Source organism: Narcine bancroftii, chromosome 5 (assembly GCF_036971445.1).
Source record: "Narcine bancroftii isolate sNarBan1 chromosome 5, sNarBan1.hap1, whole genome shotgun sequence".
In the NCBI taxonomy this organism is placed as follows: Eukaryota; Metazoa; Chordata; class Chondrichthyes; order Torpediniformes; family Narcinidae; genus Narcine; species Narcine bancroftii.
The window spans coordinates 95,790,115-95,804,034 of record NC_091473.1 but is presented as its reverse complement, the minus strand read 5'-3'; the positions used below and the strand labels follow the sequence as shown (position 1 = coordinate 95,804,034).

The 13,920-nt window shown below is 36.3% G+C and overlaps 1 protein-coding gene across 1 annotated transcript in view; it reads left to right on the top strand.

The window, feature by feature from the left end:
• The window catches only part of ankrd13c (ankyrin repeat domain 13C), a 76,575-nt gene extending 63,130 nt beyond the window's left edge, over nt 1-13,445 (top strand). The window contains exons 10-13 of the mRNA XM_069938448.1: nt 4,480-4,559; nt 7,991-8,089; nt 9,069-9,169; nt 13,090-13,445. Of these exons, the coding sequence (XP_069794549.1) occupies nt 4,480-4,559; nt 7,991-8,089; nt 9,069-9,169; nt 13,090-13,220 (411 nt within the window). The 3' untranslated portion in view covers nt 13,221-13,445. The remainder of the gene's footprint in view (nt 1-4,479; nt 4,560-7,990; nt 8,090-9,068; nt 9,170-13,089) is intronic.
• The last annotated feature ends 475 nt before the right edge of the window (nt 13,446-13,920 follow it).

Sequence of the window (13,920 nt, the reverse complement as noted above, 5' to 3'; positions counted from 1 at the left end):
ATCGGCAGTAGCAGTTGCTTTAGACGCAGAGAAGGCCTTCGACAGAGTAGAATGGAATTACTTGTTCAAAGTATTGCAAAAATTCAGTTTACCGGAGAAGTATATTAATTGGATTAAAGCATTATATAAGGGACCGTTAGCGAAAGTGACAGTAAATGGACATGTATCAAAGCAATTTAACTTAAGCAGGTCAACGCGGCAGGGATGCCCACTATCACCATTATTGTTTGCGCTAGCTATAGAACCACTAGCAGAATCGATAAGAATAGATAATAATATAAAAGGAATAAAAATAAAAGACAGGGAATATAAAATCAGTCTATTTGCGGTTGATGTGATAGTGTACTTAACAGAACCAGAACTATCAATAAAAGAACTATATAAGAAATTGAAGGAATATGGAGAAGTGTCGGGATACAAGATAAACGTAAATAAAAGTGAAGCAATGCCTATGAATAACGCGGATTTCTCAAAATTTAAGGAGGAATCCCCATTCAGATGGCAAATGCAGGCAATAAGATACCTAGGTGTGCAAATAAACAAAAATCTAGGCCAATTATATAAACTCAATTACAATCCACTAATGAAAAAATTACAGGACGATTTAGAGCATTGGAAAGAGCTACCACTAACACTGATAGGAAGGATAAACTGTATTAAAATGAACATTTTTCCAAGGATACTATACTTATTTCAGGCATTGCCAATACAACTGACAGAAAAATTCTTCAAAGAGTTAAAGCAAATAATAAGGAGATTTTTATGGAGAGGGGGGAAACCGAGGATAGCACTAGATAAATTAACAGAATGGTATAAACAAGGAGGCTTACAATTGCCAAACTTCAAAAATTATTATAGAGCCGCACAATTAAGGTACCTATCAGCTTTTTATCAAACAAGGGAAAAACCAGACTGGACGAGACTAGAATTAGATAAAATAGGGGAAAAGATACCTGAACACATATTATATAAATGGGACGAAAAATTGGTACAACATAGAACTTCTCCAGTATTACACCATCTCCTCAATATATGGAAGAAGATTCATGTAGAAAGAAATAAAACAAATTATCAAATACCAAAACTAATATTGACGCAAAATAAGCTACTCCCTTTTACAATAGACAACCTTTCCTTTAGAAAATGGGAAAAAAAAGGGATTAAAAGAATAGAAAATTGTTTTTCAGGAAGTAGATTCTTATCCTTTGAACAAATGAGAGATAAGTACAATATAACTGGAGATACAGCGCTGGCATATTACCAACTGAGATCCTACTTGAAAGATAAATTAGGAAGCAATTTGAGTTTACCAGAGGGAAGTAACCTTGAATATGTGATTACAGATACAATGTTAATCAAAAGATTTATAACAAATATGTATATCAAACTGCAAGAAAAGGAGAATGAGGAAACAAATGGTAAAACTAAACAAAAATGGGAACAAGATTTAAATATAAAGATAAAAAAGGAAACATGGGAGAAATTATGTTCTGGAACGATGAGAAATACAATAAATACGAGGCTGCGTATGATACAATATAATTGGTTACACAGACTATACATTTCACCGCAAAAGTTAAATAAATGGGACCCAACAGTATCTGATAGATGTTTTCGATGTAAAAAAGAAAGGGGAACAACAATTCATGCAAGCTGGACATGTGAGAGAGTAGAAAAATTTTGGGATGATCTCAATCAGATATTAAATAAAATAACAGAAAACAATATACCAAAGAATCCAGAGATCTTTCTCCTAAGTAACATAAAAAATAAAGAATTTGGAATTGACTTGGAAGATGCACAAAAAAGATTTGTTAAGATAGCCCTAGCCGTAGCAAAAAAATGTATTATGTCAACCTGGAAATTGGAAGATAATTTGAAAATACAACAATGGTATATAGAAATGAATAAATGTATTCCATTAGAAAAAATAACATATAGTTTAAGAAATAATATTGAAATATTCGAACAAGTATGGGAGCCTTACATTAAATACAATAGCGAAAACCTACCGGGAACAAACATTACCTAAGTTGATGGAAGGAGAAGAAAAGAAAAGAATGGACTCAGTAGAATTTCTGGTGTAGTTTTGTTGAATGACAACATTGTCTGACTGAATTAATGCAACCTAGATTGTATACCTAAAATGGATGAGAGGGGGGTGGTGGGGGGGTGGCTTGGGAGGAGGGAGGGGGGGGGAGAAAAAGTCACTGTAAATGTGTGAAAAAGAAAAAGTGTATATCATGGCTATTGTGATTTATGGTGTGAAAAATAAAAAATTTTAAAAAAAAACAAAAAAAAACCATGTTTGTCACCGTGACAATTGTAGGAAAGGTTAGTTTAGCTACAATTCAAATTCTTCTAGTTATTGAACTTGCTCATGATAGATTTTGCCATCAAATGGATTAATATAGGGATACAGCTGGCACACTCAACTTTTCTCATCTTAAACTAATAAATTGCATGTCTGTTTGTACAAAATTTCCAACATTATACCTGAAATAGGCTTAGAAATTGATTTGTTGTTTCTTTTCTTGGTAATTGGGTGTAAATTGAGTTTTGATTTTTAAAAAAAAACTTAAATAAAGCTGACGTTTAATAGATGAATATCTGAATTATAAATAGCTTAATATTTGGTGTCAAACTATAACATCCCAAGTACAAGTATAGATCAATTAATCTGTGATCTCATATCAACACAGTGAATGGGAGTCTGTGATGAGACTTCAGAGCAGAAAAGTGTTTTAAATTAGCAATAAAACAACCTGTGTAGCAAATCTTTACAAAGTTCTTAAAAGGACTCATGCTAAACTAAACTTAAGTGATGCTGTGGATACTAGAAATCGGAAGTAAAAATGTTGGGAACTACTGACCAGTTCAGGCAACCCCTGCAGAATGAGAAGTGTTAATCTTTTAGGGCATTCATGAGATTCTGATCCTTGCCACCATCTTGAAAGTAAATTGTGCTGGGCTTTAAAAGCTGGCCTTGTCAACAATGTCATATTCTTTTACTTTGTTTCAAAAATAACTACCAGTAACATATTTCTAGTTGGAAAACAAGGAACATTATGTGTACAGTGAACAGGAAAAGGATTGTAAGAGAAGTTGACGACCAAAAAAGGAAATTTACTCATGATGGCAGAGGACAAGACAAATGTGAAATTAGTTGTTTTAATAAAGGGAGCTTTAATTGAGTTCAAGAAGTTAATACAATAATTTACATTGGATAAATAATCTATGTTTCAGAGGAATCTTAATTAAGCAACCTTAATTTTCCAACTTCTAAAGCATTTGGGATAGAATCCCAAGAAATGGAAAATTGTAAATCACATCCCTTCTGTTCATAAAAAGGATGCAGGGATAAATACAATAACTTCAGAAAAGTATGGATTATTCCATCATACTCTTGAATTACCTTGTAGATGGTGATAAGGTTTTGATTTGTCAGGAGTTGAGTCACTTGCACAAAGAATCTAGCCTTTGATTGGTTCTTGTAGCCAAAATTTAAGCAGTTGGTCCATTTGGTTTCTAGTTGATGGTAAATCCTGATTATGTTGGCAATGGGGAAATTAAACCTCAAGAATAGATGGTTAGTGTTTGTTGGAAGTGATAATTCCATGACATTTCTGTAACACAAATGTAACTTATCCATTAAAGTCCAGGTCTGGATCAATTTGTTTGCTGAGATTTATCAAAATGATAATGCGTTTATTTTCATACACATTATTACAATATTCCTATGCACCAAACTTCTTGCATGCTGCACCAAGAGTATTTCTGTAACAAAAAGTATACATTAAATTACCCTAATGCAGAAAGAGATAATAAATTTAAAATGTAATACATTTTCAGTTACTGTTAGTACAAAGGAAAGAAATGGCATTACAATAATGCAGATAGCCCCTTTTGTGATGCTGGAGTAATTTATGATTGGGGTGGTAAAGAGAGGTTAAAGAGCTGAAAGCTGTTTTGGGGTGGGAATAAACTTCTTGAGCCTAGAGTTGCTGGACTTCGGGCTTCTGTACTTTTTTCCTGAAGGTATCAGCAAGAAGAGATTGTGTCCAGGGTGAGGGGTGATTCTAGATATAGGGACTACTGAGGAAGACTAAAATAGTTGGGTAATTTTTTTTGGAATAGAAAAGTTTGTGATGATACCCAGTAGGGGATATTTAATGAACAGGGAATATGAAAAGGAATTGTTCTAGTTGCAATGAGTTAATAATTAGGGGACAGAAGATGAAAGTGATTGGCAAAATAATAAGAAATGAATTGAGCAAGTGGTTAGGTCTGGAATGCTTGCTGGAGGTAATTGTAGAGGCAGCTACCACTATACTGTTCAAAAGGAGTAGGAAAGATGTTTGAAAGGAAATAACTTACAGGGCTGTGTGGAGAGGAGTGAGACCGATAAGCTTAACTTCCCATGTAGTAATCATTCTGAAACTCTAAATTGACATTGAAACCTCCATTTTCTCGATTCAGCCTGCTCGAAGACAGTCACTCGGTCCTCCCACTGCCAACACAATCACCTGGGAAGAGTACGTATCGGCAGAATCGGGAAAGTAAGTACCATGGAATCAATATTAGGTGACTAATTTGTTTTTGTCCTGTTGACATTGTGCGCTTTGCAATAGGCATGTCTTATTGGTAAAAAGAATTTATAACAAGATTCAAAGATCTGATGTTTTGACTCAAAAACATGGATTAATCCTAATCACTTAAATATGATTACAAAAACAAAAAAAAACCACTACACTTGTTTTTCAGATGTTGCATACTGCAATATAGCTCAATTAGTAACTGATGTAAAGACATTGTAGCATGATCTCTGGAGCTGACACGTTTCTGCTCAGTTAAAAAGATTGAATTTATATCAGGAATTAATCTGGTTAATGTTAATTATACTCCCTGTATCACATATATATCTTTGGCTACAAAAATACTAGTCCTGTTTTATTGGGACCTAATATAGTTGCAGTAAAATTTCTTGTACTTGAATCTTCTTGCAATAAAGCCAAAATTACTGTGTGTCAACATAATTGCTTAATATATCTGCATGTTAACTTTGTGATACCAACCCATCCAGTTTGCTCTGAACAAAATATTTATTTGATATCTCATTTTTTTTTTAAATAGCTCCTGTTTTTCAACAAGTGGATAACTTCACAATTTTCCACATTTTAATCTGTCATGTCCACACTCATTTACTTTGTCTCTGTCCCCTTGAGGTTTTGGTTTTGAATTCTGATAACTCTCACAACAATATAGGTGTGTATTATCAACAAATTTGGATTAGACACTTGGCTTCCCATTCCAGGTGTTGTAAACTACTGGTAATGCTAATCCTGGGGTTATAACTTCTCTAACTGAAAATGAACTATTTATTCTTGCCCTCCAATTTTGGCCCATTCACCAATAACTAGTCCATGCCACCAAACCCACATTTTCAATCTTGTGTGGCATCTCAACAAAAAATCTTCTTAAGGTTCAAAAACACCACGTGCAGTGATTTGTTCTTCTCTATACTGCTAATTATAACAAGTTATAATATGTCTTGCCCTAAAATTCCTTCTCTCCCCCCCATCACCACCTTTTTGCAGACAAGTGTGAGGTGTTGCATTTTGGAAGAATAAACCAAGAAAGGACATACATGGTAAATGGTAGGGCACTGAAAAGTGCAGTAGAATAGAGGGACCTTGGAATACAGATACATAATTCCTTGCGTGTGATGTCACAGATAAGAGCTTTTGGCATATTGGCCTTCATAAATCAAAGCATTGAGTATAAGAGTTGGGATGTATGGGAAAATTGTACAAGACATTGGTGATGCCAAATTTGGAGTATTGTATGAAGTTTTGGTCACCTAACTACAGTAAAGATACCAATAAGATTGAAAGAGTACAGAGAAGAATTACTTGGATGTTGCCTGGACTTCAGGAACTTAGTTACAGGGAAAAGTTAAACAAGTTTTGACTTGATTCCCTGGAGCGTAGAAGAATGAAGGGAGATTTGATCAAGTTATTTAAAATTGAGGGGGTCTAGGCAGAGTAAATGTAGGTAGGCTTTTTCAACTGAGGGTGAGTGAGGACATGGGATAATGGGGTAAGGGGAAAGCTTTAGAGGGAACATTAGGAGGAACTTCTTCACTCAAAGTGGGTGAGAGTGAGAATGAGCTGCCAGCTGAAGTGGTGAATGAGAGCTCAATTTTAAATTTTAGGAAGAATTTGGACAGGTATTGGGGTGTAGAGGGCAATGGGACTAGGGAGAATAATAGATAAGCCTATTTCAAACCTGTTTATTTTTTTTAATTTTAGAGTTACAGCATGATAACAGGTCCTTCCAGCCCATAAGGCTGTATTACCCAAATACACCTATTACCCTACAAACCTCTTGCGTTTTGGAGGGTAGGAAGAAACTGGATCACCTGGAGGAAAACAATGCAGATATTGGGAGATCACAGAAATTCCTTACAGGCAACACCAGATTCAAATCCGGATCGTTAGCGCTTGTAATAGTGGTGTGCTAATTGTGCTGTATATTCTAGAAAAGTTTACCCTGGGGTGGGGGGGATGCCATGTCCCTTAGGATTTTATAAACATCTATAAGGTCATCTCTCAGCCTCCTACACTCCAGAAAATAGAGACCCAGCTTACTTCAACCTTTCCCTAATAATTGCCTACGGCCATACTAGCCTGAAAACGCCCGATCTCGTCTGAACCTTTCCCTAATAATTCAAGCCCTGCAGTCCCACCAACATCCAGGTGAATCTCCTCAATGTCCTTTCAGATTTATTGATATCCTCCTTGTATTTGAGTTACCAGAACTACACACTCCATAACTGATCTCACCAACATTTTGTTCTGCTGTATATTGAAGTGTGCCAAACACCTTTCTTTCTCCCCCCCCCCCGCCAAAATAGACATTCACAGTAAATTTACAAAAAAGAAAACCTTTCCCTTTGCACCCTTAGAGTCATGTGCATACATTCCTATCATTGTACATTGTTATGTATGCCCTCTATTTAAGTATTATGTCCACTGTAGCATCTGGGTCGTTACTCTACCCTCTCTTGTTCGAGGAGCTTTTACTCTGTCTCAAACCCTCAATTTCAAGTGATGGAAGGACTCTGGACCGTGGTTCTTCCCCGTAGTGCCCTCTTGTTGGCTTGGCCAAGCACAAGTGTGTTTCTCAGCATGTACTCCTGCAGTAATGCTTGCCAAACACCTTCATCACCCAACCTGAAACACTGTATTTTCTGTGCTAGACCTGCGCTGGCTTGACTTGCTAAAGTGCAACACCTCACACTCGCCTCATACTTGTCAGAATTAAATTTTAGTTAATATCCTTGGTCCATCTTCCCAACTAATTTGGATCCTGTTGTAAACTTGTATAATCCATCTATTACACCACCATCTTTGGTGTCATCTCCAAACTTGTTCATCATGCTAAATACATTGCCATGACTTCCACTCATTAGTACTTTGCTAGATTTTTAGATGTCATGTAAATTGTTAATACAGATGACAAATAACAGTGGGCCCAGCACCAACTCCAGCACCTCTCCACTGGTCACAGACCTCCATTAAGGAAAACATGCCATTGCTGACATCAACAGTATAAAAAGTATAAAGGCAATCATGTCATGAAGACCACCAAACATACTTTAAAACACTGGATAATTGATTTTTTTTTAAAACACAGATTACATCTTTGTTTCCGTAAGAATTTCTTTTCACTTTCGTTTGATTTCTGTTTCTGACATGGATAAGATTTCAAGCACTTGATCTGGAATGTTTTGTGTTGAATTTGTTCATAAGTTCACCTTGTTTTAACCAATCAAAGGCTTCCTACTATTTTAATGGCTACTTTAGAGTCTTGACAAAAGATCATTTACTTTTCATCAGTATTAAAATCATTTGAATTTGGCATGACAGTTATAATGTAATTATTCTGCCACAACTGGTGACTAAATATAACTTCATTTTCCATCTAGAGCTCCACATCTTGGAAGGGAACTAGTCTGCAAAGAGAGCAAAAAGACATTCAAAGCCACAATAGCCATGAGCCAAGAGTTTCCTCTGGGCATTGACTCGTGAGTAATTTTGTGTGAATAACTTTAAAAAAAAACATGCAACTCGTTGAACCAAATATGTAATCAAAGTACAGTACGTTTCCCAATATCCGAAAAGCTTGGAGGTCTAGACGTTTTTTGGTTAATTGGATTTTTTAAATAACTGAAGAATGACTTAAAGCAGTCCAGTAGCTTCAGCAGAATACCTGTATTGGTAAATGGAATATCAGCCACCGACGATCCCCAACACCACCTCACCGAAGTCCCCGCTCCTGCCTGGGAGCCCAAGGTGCCCGAGAGGCTGCTCTCCTTGATGACGCTGGGACAGTGGAGAACCAAGTACATTGGAGGGTAAAGAAGAAATAGAAAGAGAGAGGGGAGGGAGTTCAATCTCCCCATACGCTACCGACTTCCTCCAGTCGTTCATTGATGGCCCGAGATTCCAACCTGCTTCTCTAAGACGTCATCCAGCCATTCAGAGTCTGTATTCCCAGCTGGTTCTGAGCTCTGTTGTTACCAAACTGGTGCTAACAGCATGTCAAAGCCCCACATGAGCACATCAGATGAAAAAAAAAATTTCAACTTGTGATGTCATGTCGCCGCCAAAAAAAAAATCAGATAATTGAACTTTTTTGTTAACCAAATTTTGGATATGGGCAAACATGCTGTTATTTTGCATGTTGTTTTCTTAAGCATCTGGTTGTTGGTTAGAAAATTTAAAAGAGCATTTTTGGCAACATTTTTCTTTCATCAGAAGATTATGCATAATTTTCTAACCTTCCTCTTCCCACTTTAGAGAGATTTCTGCAAAATTTTAAAAGTTGTTTGAGCAATACAACTTTTAAGCAAGCTCCTCACTTATCCATACAGAAATGACCACACATCAAGACTTTACATAATACTCGCACCAAATTAATTCAGAAGTTTCTGTGTGTATTTCCATTTTTAAAATTTTAATGTGATTCACATTCTTTTTTTTGTTTTGGTCTCTTTCTGATAGATTACTGAATGTTTTAGAGGTTATAGCACCCTTCAAGCACTTTAATAAACTCAGAGAATTTGTTCAGATGAAACTTCCACCAGGATTTCCTGTTAAATTAGGTAAGCAGCTTCAGAAATGAGAAGAGATTGTTTGTTTAGTGAATAAATAAAAGCAGGGGGTTGGATTTACAGGTGTGACTTTCATTCATTAGTACTTTGCTACATTAACAGTTGTAAAACACTCAACATTTGGGAGAAATACAAAACTACCAAATTTACCAACCAAATTTATCTCAATTGCATGATGCATTACTGGGGTATGGTGGTTAATGTTTATTGCATGTTCTTTTTCCCGTTTTCAAATTCTTTAGCAGGCAGTATACAGACTCTGTGTAGTGTACTTTCAGGACTGAACTATTGAGTGTGTTTCCCGTTGATGCAATAAATTTCTGTCATTGCCATGTTATTATTCATCCAAGTTATCATGTTCTTGCAAATTATCTGGCTTTGTGCGAGGTTCCAATTAATGGTCTTCCTAATCTCATTTACTTATTTTTTTAATTGCAAAAGAATTCAAGCCTTGGTTCAAATTATCAAATTCTGCCCTTTATGGTACCTCTTTTCTGTAATTCTTAAATTGTCTCAAATTTTTAAAGTGAAAAGTAAAATTCAAGAGGGCAAATTTTTGTTTAAAAATATTTGGAGTTTTTAAAGTCCTTATACTGGAAATGGTTGCTAATTTGAGATGCTGTAAATACATTAGATATGTGTAAACACCTTATTGTAAGATGTCAAGAAAATGCATGTTTCAGGATATCATTCTCTCCAGAGAAATGGCTCAATGTTGCATTGTTATTTGACCAAACATCTCAAAATAGTGCAAGCACGAGACTGCAGATGTTGTAATCTGGATTTTTTTTTAAATAACTGCAGGAGGATCTCAGCAAGTCTGGCAGTATTGTATCTGTGGAGGCAAAGGACGATGAGCATTTTGTCTCAAGACAGGACTTGTCAACGATACTTTTGCCTGATCTGCTGAGTTTTTCCAAGTTTTTTTTTGCTGGATTTTTTTTTAACCAAAAATAGACTTTATTCACAATAAATTATTTACAAAGGGAAAACCATTCAAAATCTGGTCCCACCCTTACTTTCCTGTCACTGTGCAGTCACATTTTATTCTATTTGCGCCATCACCACCACTGAGGCATTTTGTGGTTTATCCTCCCCCCCCCCCCCACCTCTGTTGTTTGAGAGGCTTCTGTTTGCTCTTAGCCCCTCAATGCCCAGTAATGGGAGGGCTCTAGACTTGTCTTGCACCACAACACCCTCACATTGGCTACATAAAGTCTCAGTGCGTCCCTCTGCAGGTCTTCCTGCAGCCTGGAATGCACCAATCAGCAGCATTGCCACATCGATAGCTCTGTCTGCCAAATGACCAATAGTTTCAGGCAGGTCAAAATGTTGCACAGAACTACAATCCTGCCACAGAAATTCTTTCACTTTTTACTGAAGTGAATTTCTTTTTTTTTTTAAATTTTTTATTTTTCACACCATAAATCACATTAGCCATGATATACACTATTTCTTTTTCACACATATACAGTGACTTTTTCTCCCCCCCCCCTTTCCTCCCAAACCACCCCCCCCTCTCATCCATTTTAGGTATACAATCTAGGTTGCATTAATCCAGTCAGACAATGTTGTCATTCAACAAAATTACACCAGAAATTCTACTGAGTCCATTCTTTTCTTTCCTTCTCCTTCCATCAACTTAGGTAATGTTTGTCCCCGGTAGGTTTTCGCTATTGTATTTAATGTAAGGCTCCCATACTTGTTCAAATATTTCAATATTATTTCTTAACCTATATGTTATTTTTTCTAATGGAATACATTTATTCATTTAAATTTAGTAGTTTCTTCCTTTTAATTTGGTTATGTATTCCATTAATATTTAAAGTCATATAGTTCAGCGTAGCCCTTTTATATTTTGTTTATCTTCTCTTTCCGTTTTTCCATCATTACCTTTCCTCCTTTTCCATTTCTGTTTTCTTATTTTCAACTCTTTATAAGACAACATTCCTACAACATCCAACATTTTCCTTATTCTCCTATTTCTATCTTCTTTATCCCCAATCTCCCCTTCCCCTCCTGAGTTGTCCTTTATCCCTTGTCGGACAACCACATTTCCCCTCTCCATTTGGATTTGCGAATCCACTCGCAAGCGTCAACTGATTTTGCAGTGACCGCTATTTCCCCCTACCCAGCCCCCCCCCAGAAAAGATTTCACTTTTCATATGTCACAAAGGTCACTCTTTTAATTCCCTCCTTATTCTCTCTATTCCATTACCTTCCCTTATTAATTCTTGTCTATACTATCTATATTTTCCTCTAAGTACAGATATATTCATGTATGCTCATTGTCTCTATTCACTCTTATACCTCTTTACCCGCATACATATCAATCGTGATCATTTTTACTCTCATTACCCGTCTTCATCCCTCAGTCTATTTTTGTCTTTACCCACATACATATCAATCGTGATCATTTTAACTCTCATTACCCGTCTTCCTCCCTCAGTCTATTTTTGTAATTGTTCTGCAAATTTTCGTGCTTCTTCTGGATCCGAGAATAGTCTGTTTTGTTGTCCTGGAATAAATATTTTCAATACCGCTGGATGCTTTAGTATAAATTTATACCCTTTCTTCCATAAAATCGCCTTTGCTGTATTGAACTCTTTTCTCTTCTTTAGGAGTTCAAAACTTATATCTGGATAAATGAAGATTTTTTGCCCTTTATACTCCATTGGTTTGTTGCCCTCGCTTACTTTTTCCATTGTCTTCTCCAGTACCTTTTCTCTTGTAGTATATCTTAGGAATTTTACTACAATAGATCTTGGTTTTTGTTGTGGTTGTGGTTTAGAGGCCAATACTCTATGTGCCCTTTCTATTTCCATTTCTTGCTGTAGTTCTGGACATCCTAGGGTCTTAGGGATCCACTCTTTTATAAACTCCCTCATATTCTTGCCTTCTTCATCTTCCTTAAGGCCCACTATCTTTATGTTATTTCTTCTGTTATAATTTTCCATTGTATCTATTTTTTGAGCTAGTAGTTCTTGTGTCTCTTTAGTTCTTTTATTAGATTCCTCCAATTTCTTTTTTAAGTCTTCTACCTCCATTTCTGCTGCTACTGCCCGCTCTTCCATCTTGTCCATTTTCTTTCCCATTTCTGTTAAGGTCATCTCCATTTTATTTATTTTCTCTTCTGTGTTGTTTATTCTTTTTCTTAAATCCTTAAATTCCTGTGTTTGCCATTCTTTAAATGACTCCATGTATCCTTTAATAAGAGCAAGTATATCCTTTACCTTGCCTTTCTTTTCTTCTTCTATTTCCCTATACTCTTCCTCTTCTTCTTCCTCTGGGTTGGCCATCTGTTGTTTCTTTGATGCCCTTTCCTCCTCTTCTTTCTTGTTTCCATTGTCTTCTGTGGTCTCTTCTTGCTGCAGGTGTTCTGCAGCTGTCGTTGCTGGCTGTGGAGATCGACTCCCCAGCTGGTCCCCCCTCCCGTCGGTGTGTTTTTTTTAATTCGCGATACTTCGCGCATGCGCGGTTGCGCACTTTTACTCGGCTCTGCGAGCCATTTTTGTAGTCCATTATTTACCGACCTGAGGGAGCGGGTTTCTCTCTCCGCAGCGGGCCTCTTCGGACAGGTAAGGCCTTCACCTTTTTCCTCCTTTGTCTTCTCTTCCTCTCTTCTTACCGTTGCTTTCGATTTTTCTTTTTTTGTCGCCATCTTCTTTCCACCTTTATACTCACTTTTCTGTAACTTTTATTTCTGTGCCTTTGTGTTTTCCTTTGTTTTTCCCGACTTTTCTGGAGAGGGCTGGAGTTCACCGTCCGGCCACTACTCCATCACGTGACTCCTCCCTCCCTGAAGTGAATTTCTTGACAACGAAGTAAGGCAGCATGGCTATTTTTTTTTAAAAAAGTTATTCCAAAACAAAATCGATTATGTAAACGAATTTGTGTCTCCTGTTGTCTAGACATCCCTGTGTTTCCAACCATCACTGCGACTGTGACATTTCAGGAATTCCGATATGACGGGTTTGATGACTCAATCTTCAATATTCCAAGAGACTATAGTGAAGACCCCAGCCGCTTTCCTGAACTTTAATCTGGCAACCTCATAATGGTTGGACTAAGTGTTGGGTGCTGTGTGCTTAATTTTTTTTCCCCTTCATGAATTTAATACCTTTTTTTCCTTGGTGATACAAAGATATCATCTGGAAAATTTTGGAACATTCCTAAATGGAAGAAAGTAGTCTTACAGAAATTGACTGTGGTTCTGTGTTGATTTGGAAAAAATCCTTTCATTAAATTCCTGACTTTGTGTTCACAATGTTCTCTTTGTAAAATAACTTCACTTTCATAAATGTGTACATGTATGGATTTCATTTGGTTGCTGGAAGTTTCAAAGGATATCACTTTGATGTAATCCACCTTCAAAAATTGGCTGTGAAGAGAAAACAACTATGTAATGCATAGCTTTTGCTGTCTAAAATGCCACACTGCTGCCTCATTTGTTTACAGAATTGGTTTGCTTTTCATACTTTGATATTTATTTGAACACCAATTTCTGTGCATTCTTTTGTGATTTTTTTTAAAAACACTAGTATAACTACATTAATTTTGTTTTTACAACTATTGACAAAAAAGAGAAGCTAAGTTCTGAAAGAATAACTCACAAAAGGAAGATTTATTGCACAGTATGTATGATGGTTGTTAAGGGAAGGTAATGGTTTATCTTCTTCAATTCAAAGTTGAACTTTATTTTAATTAGCATTATAATTGTTGCAAAAGGGAAATGTGGTTTT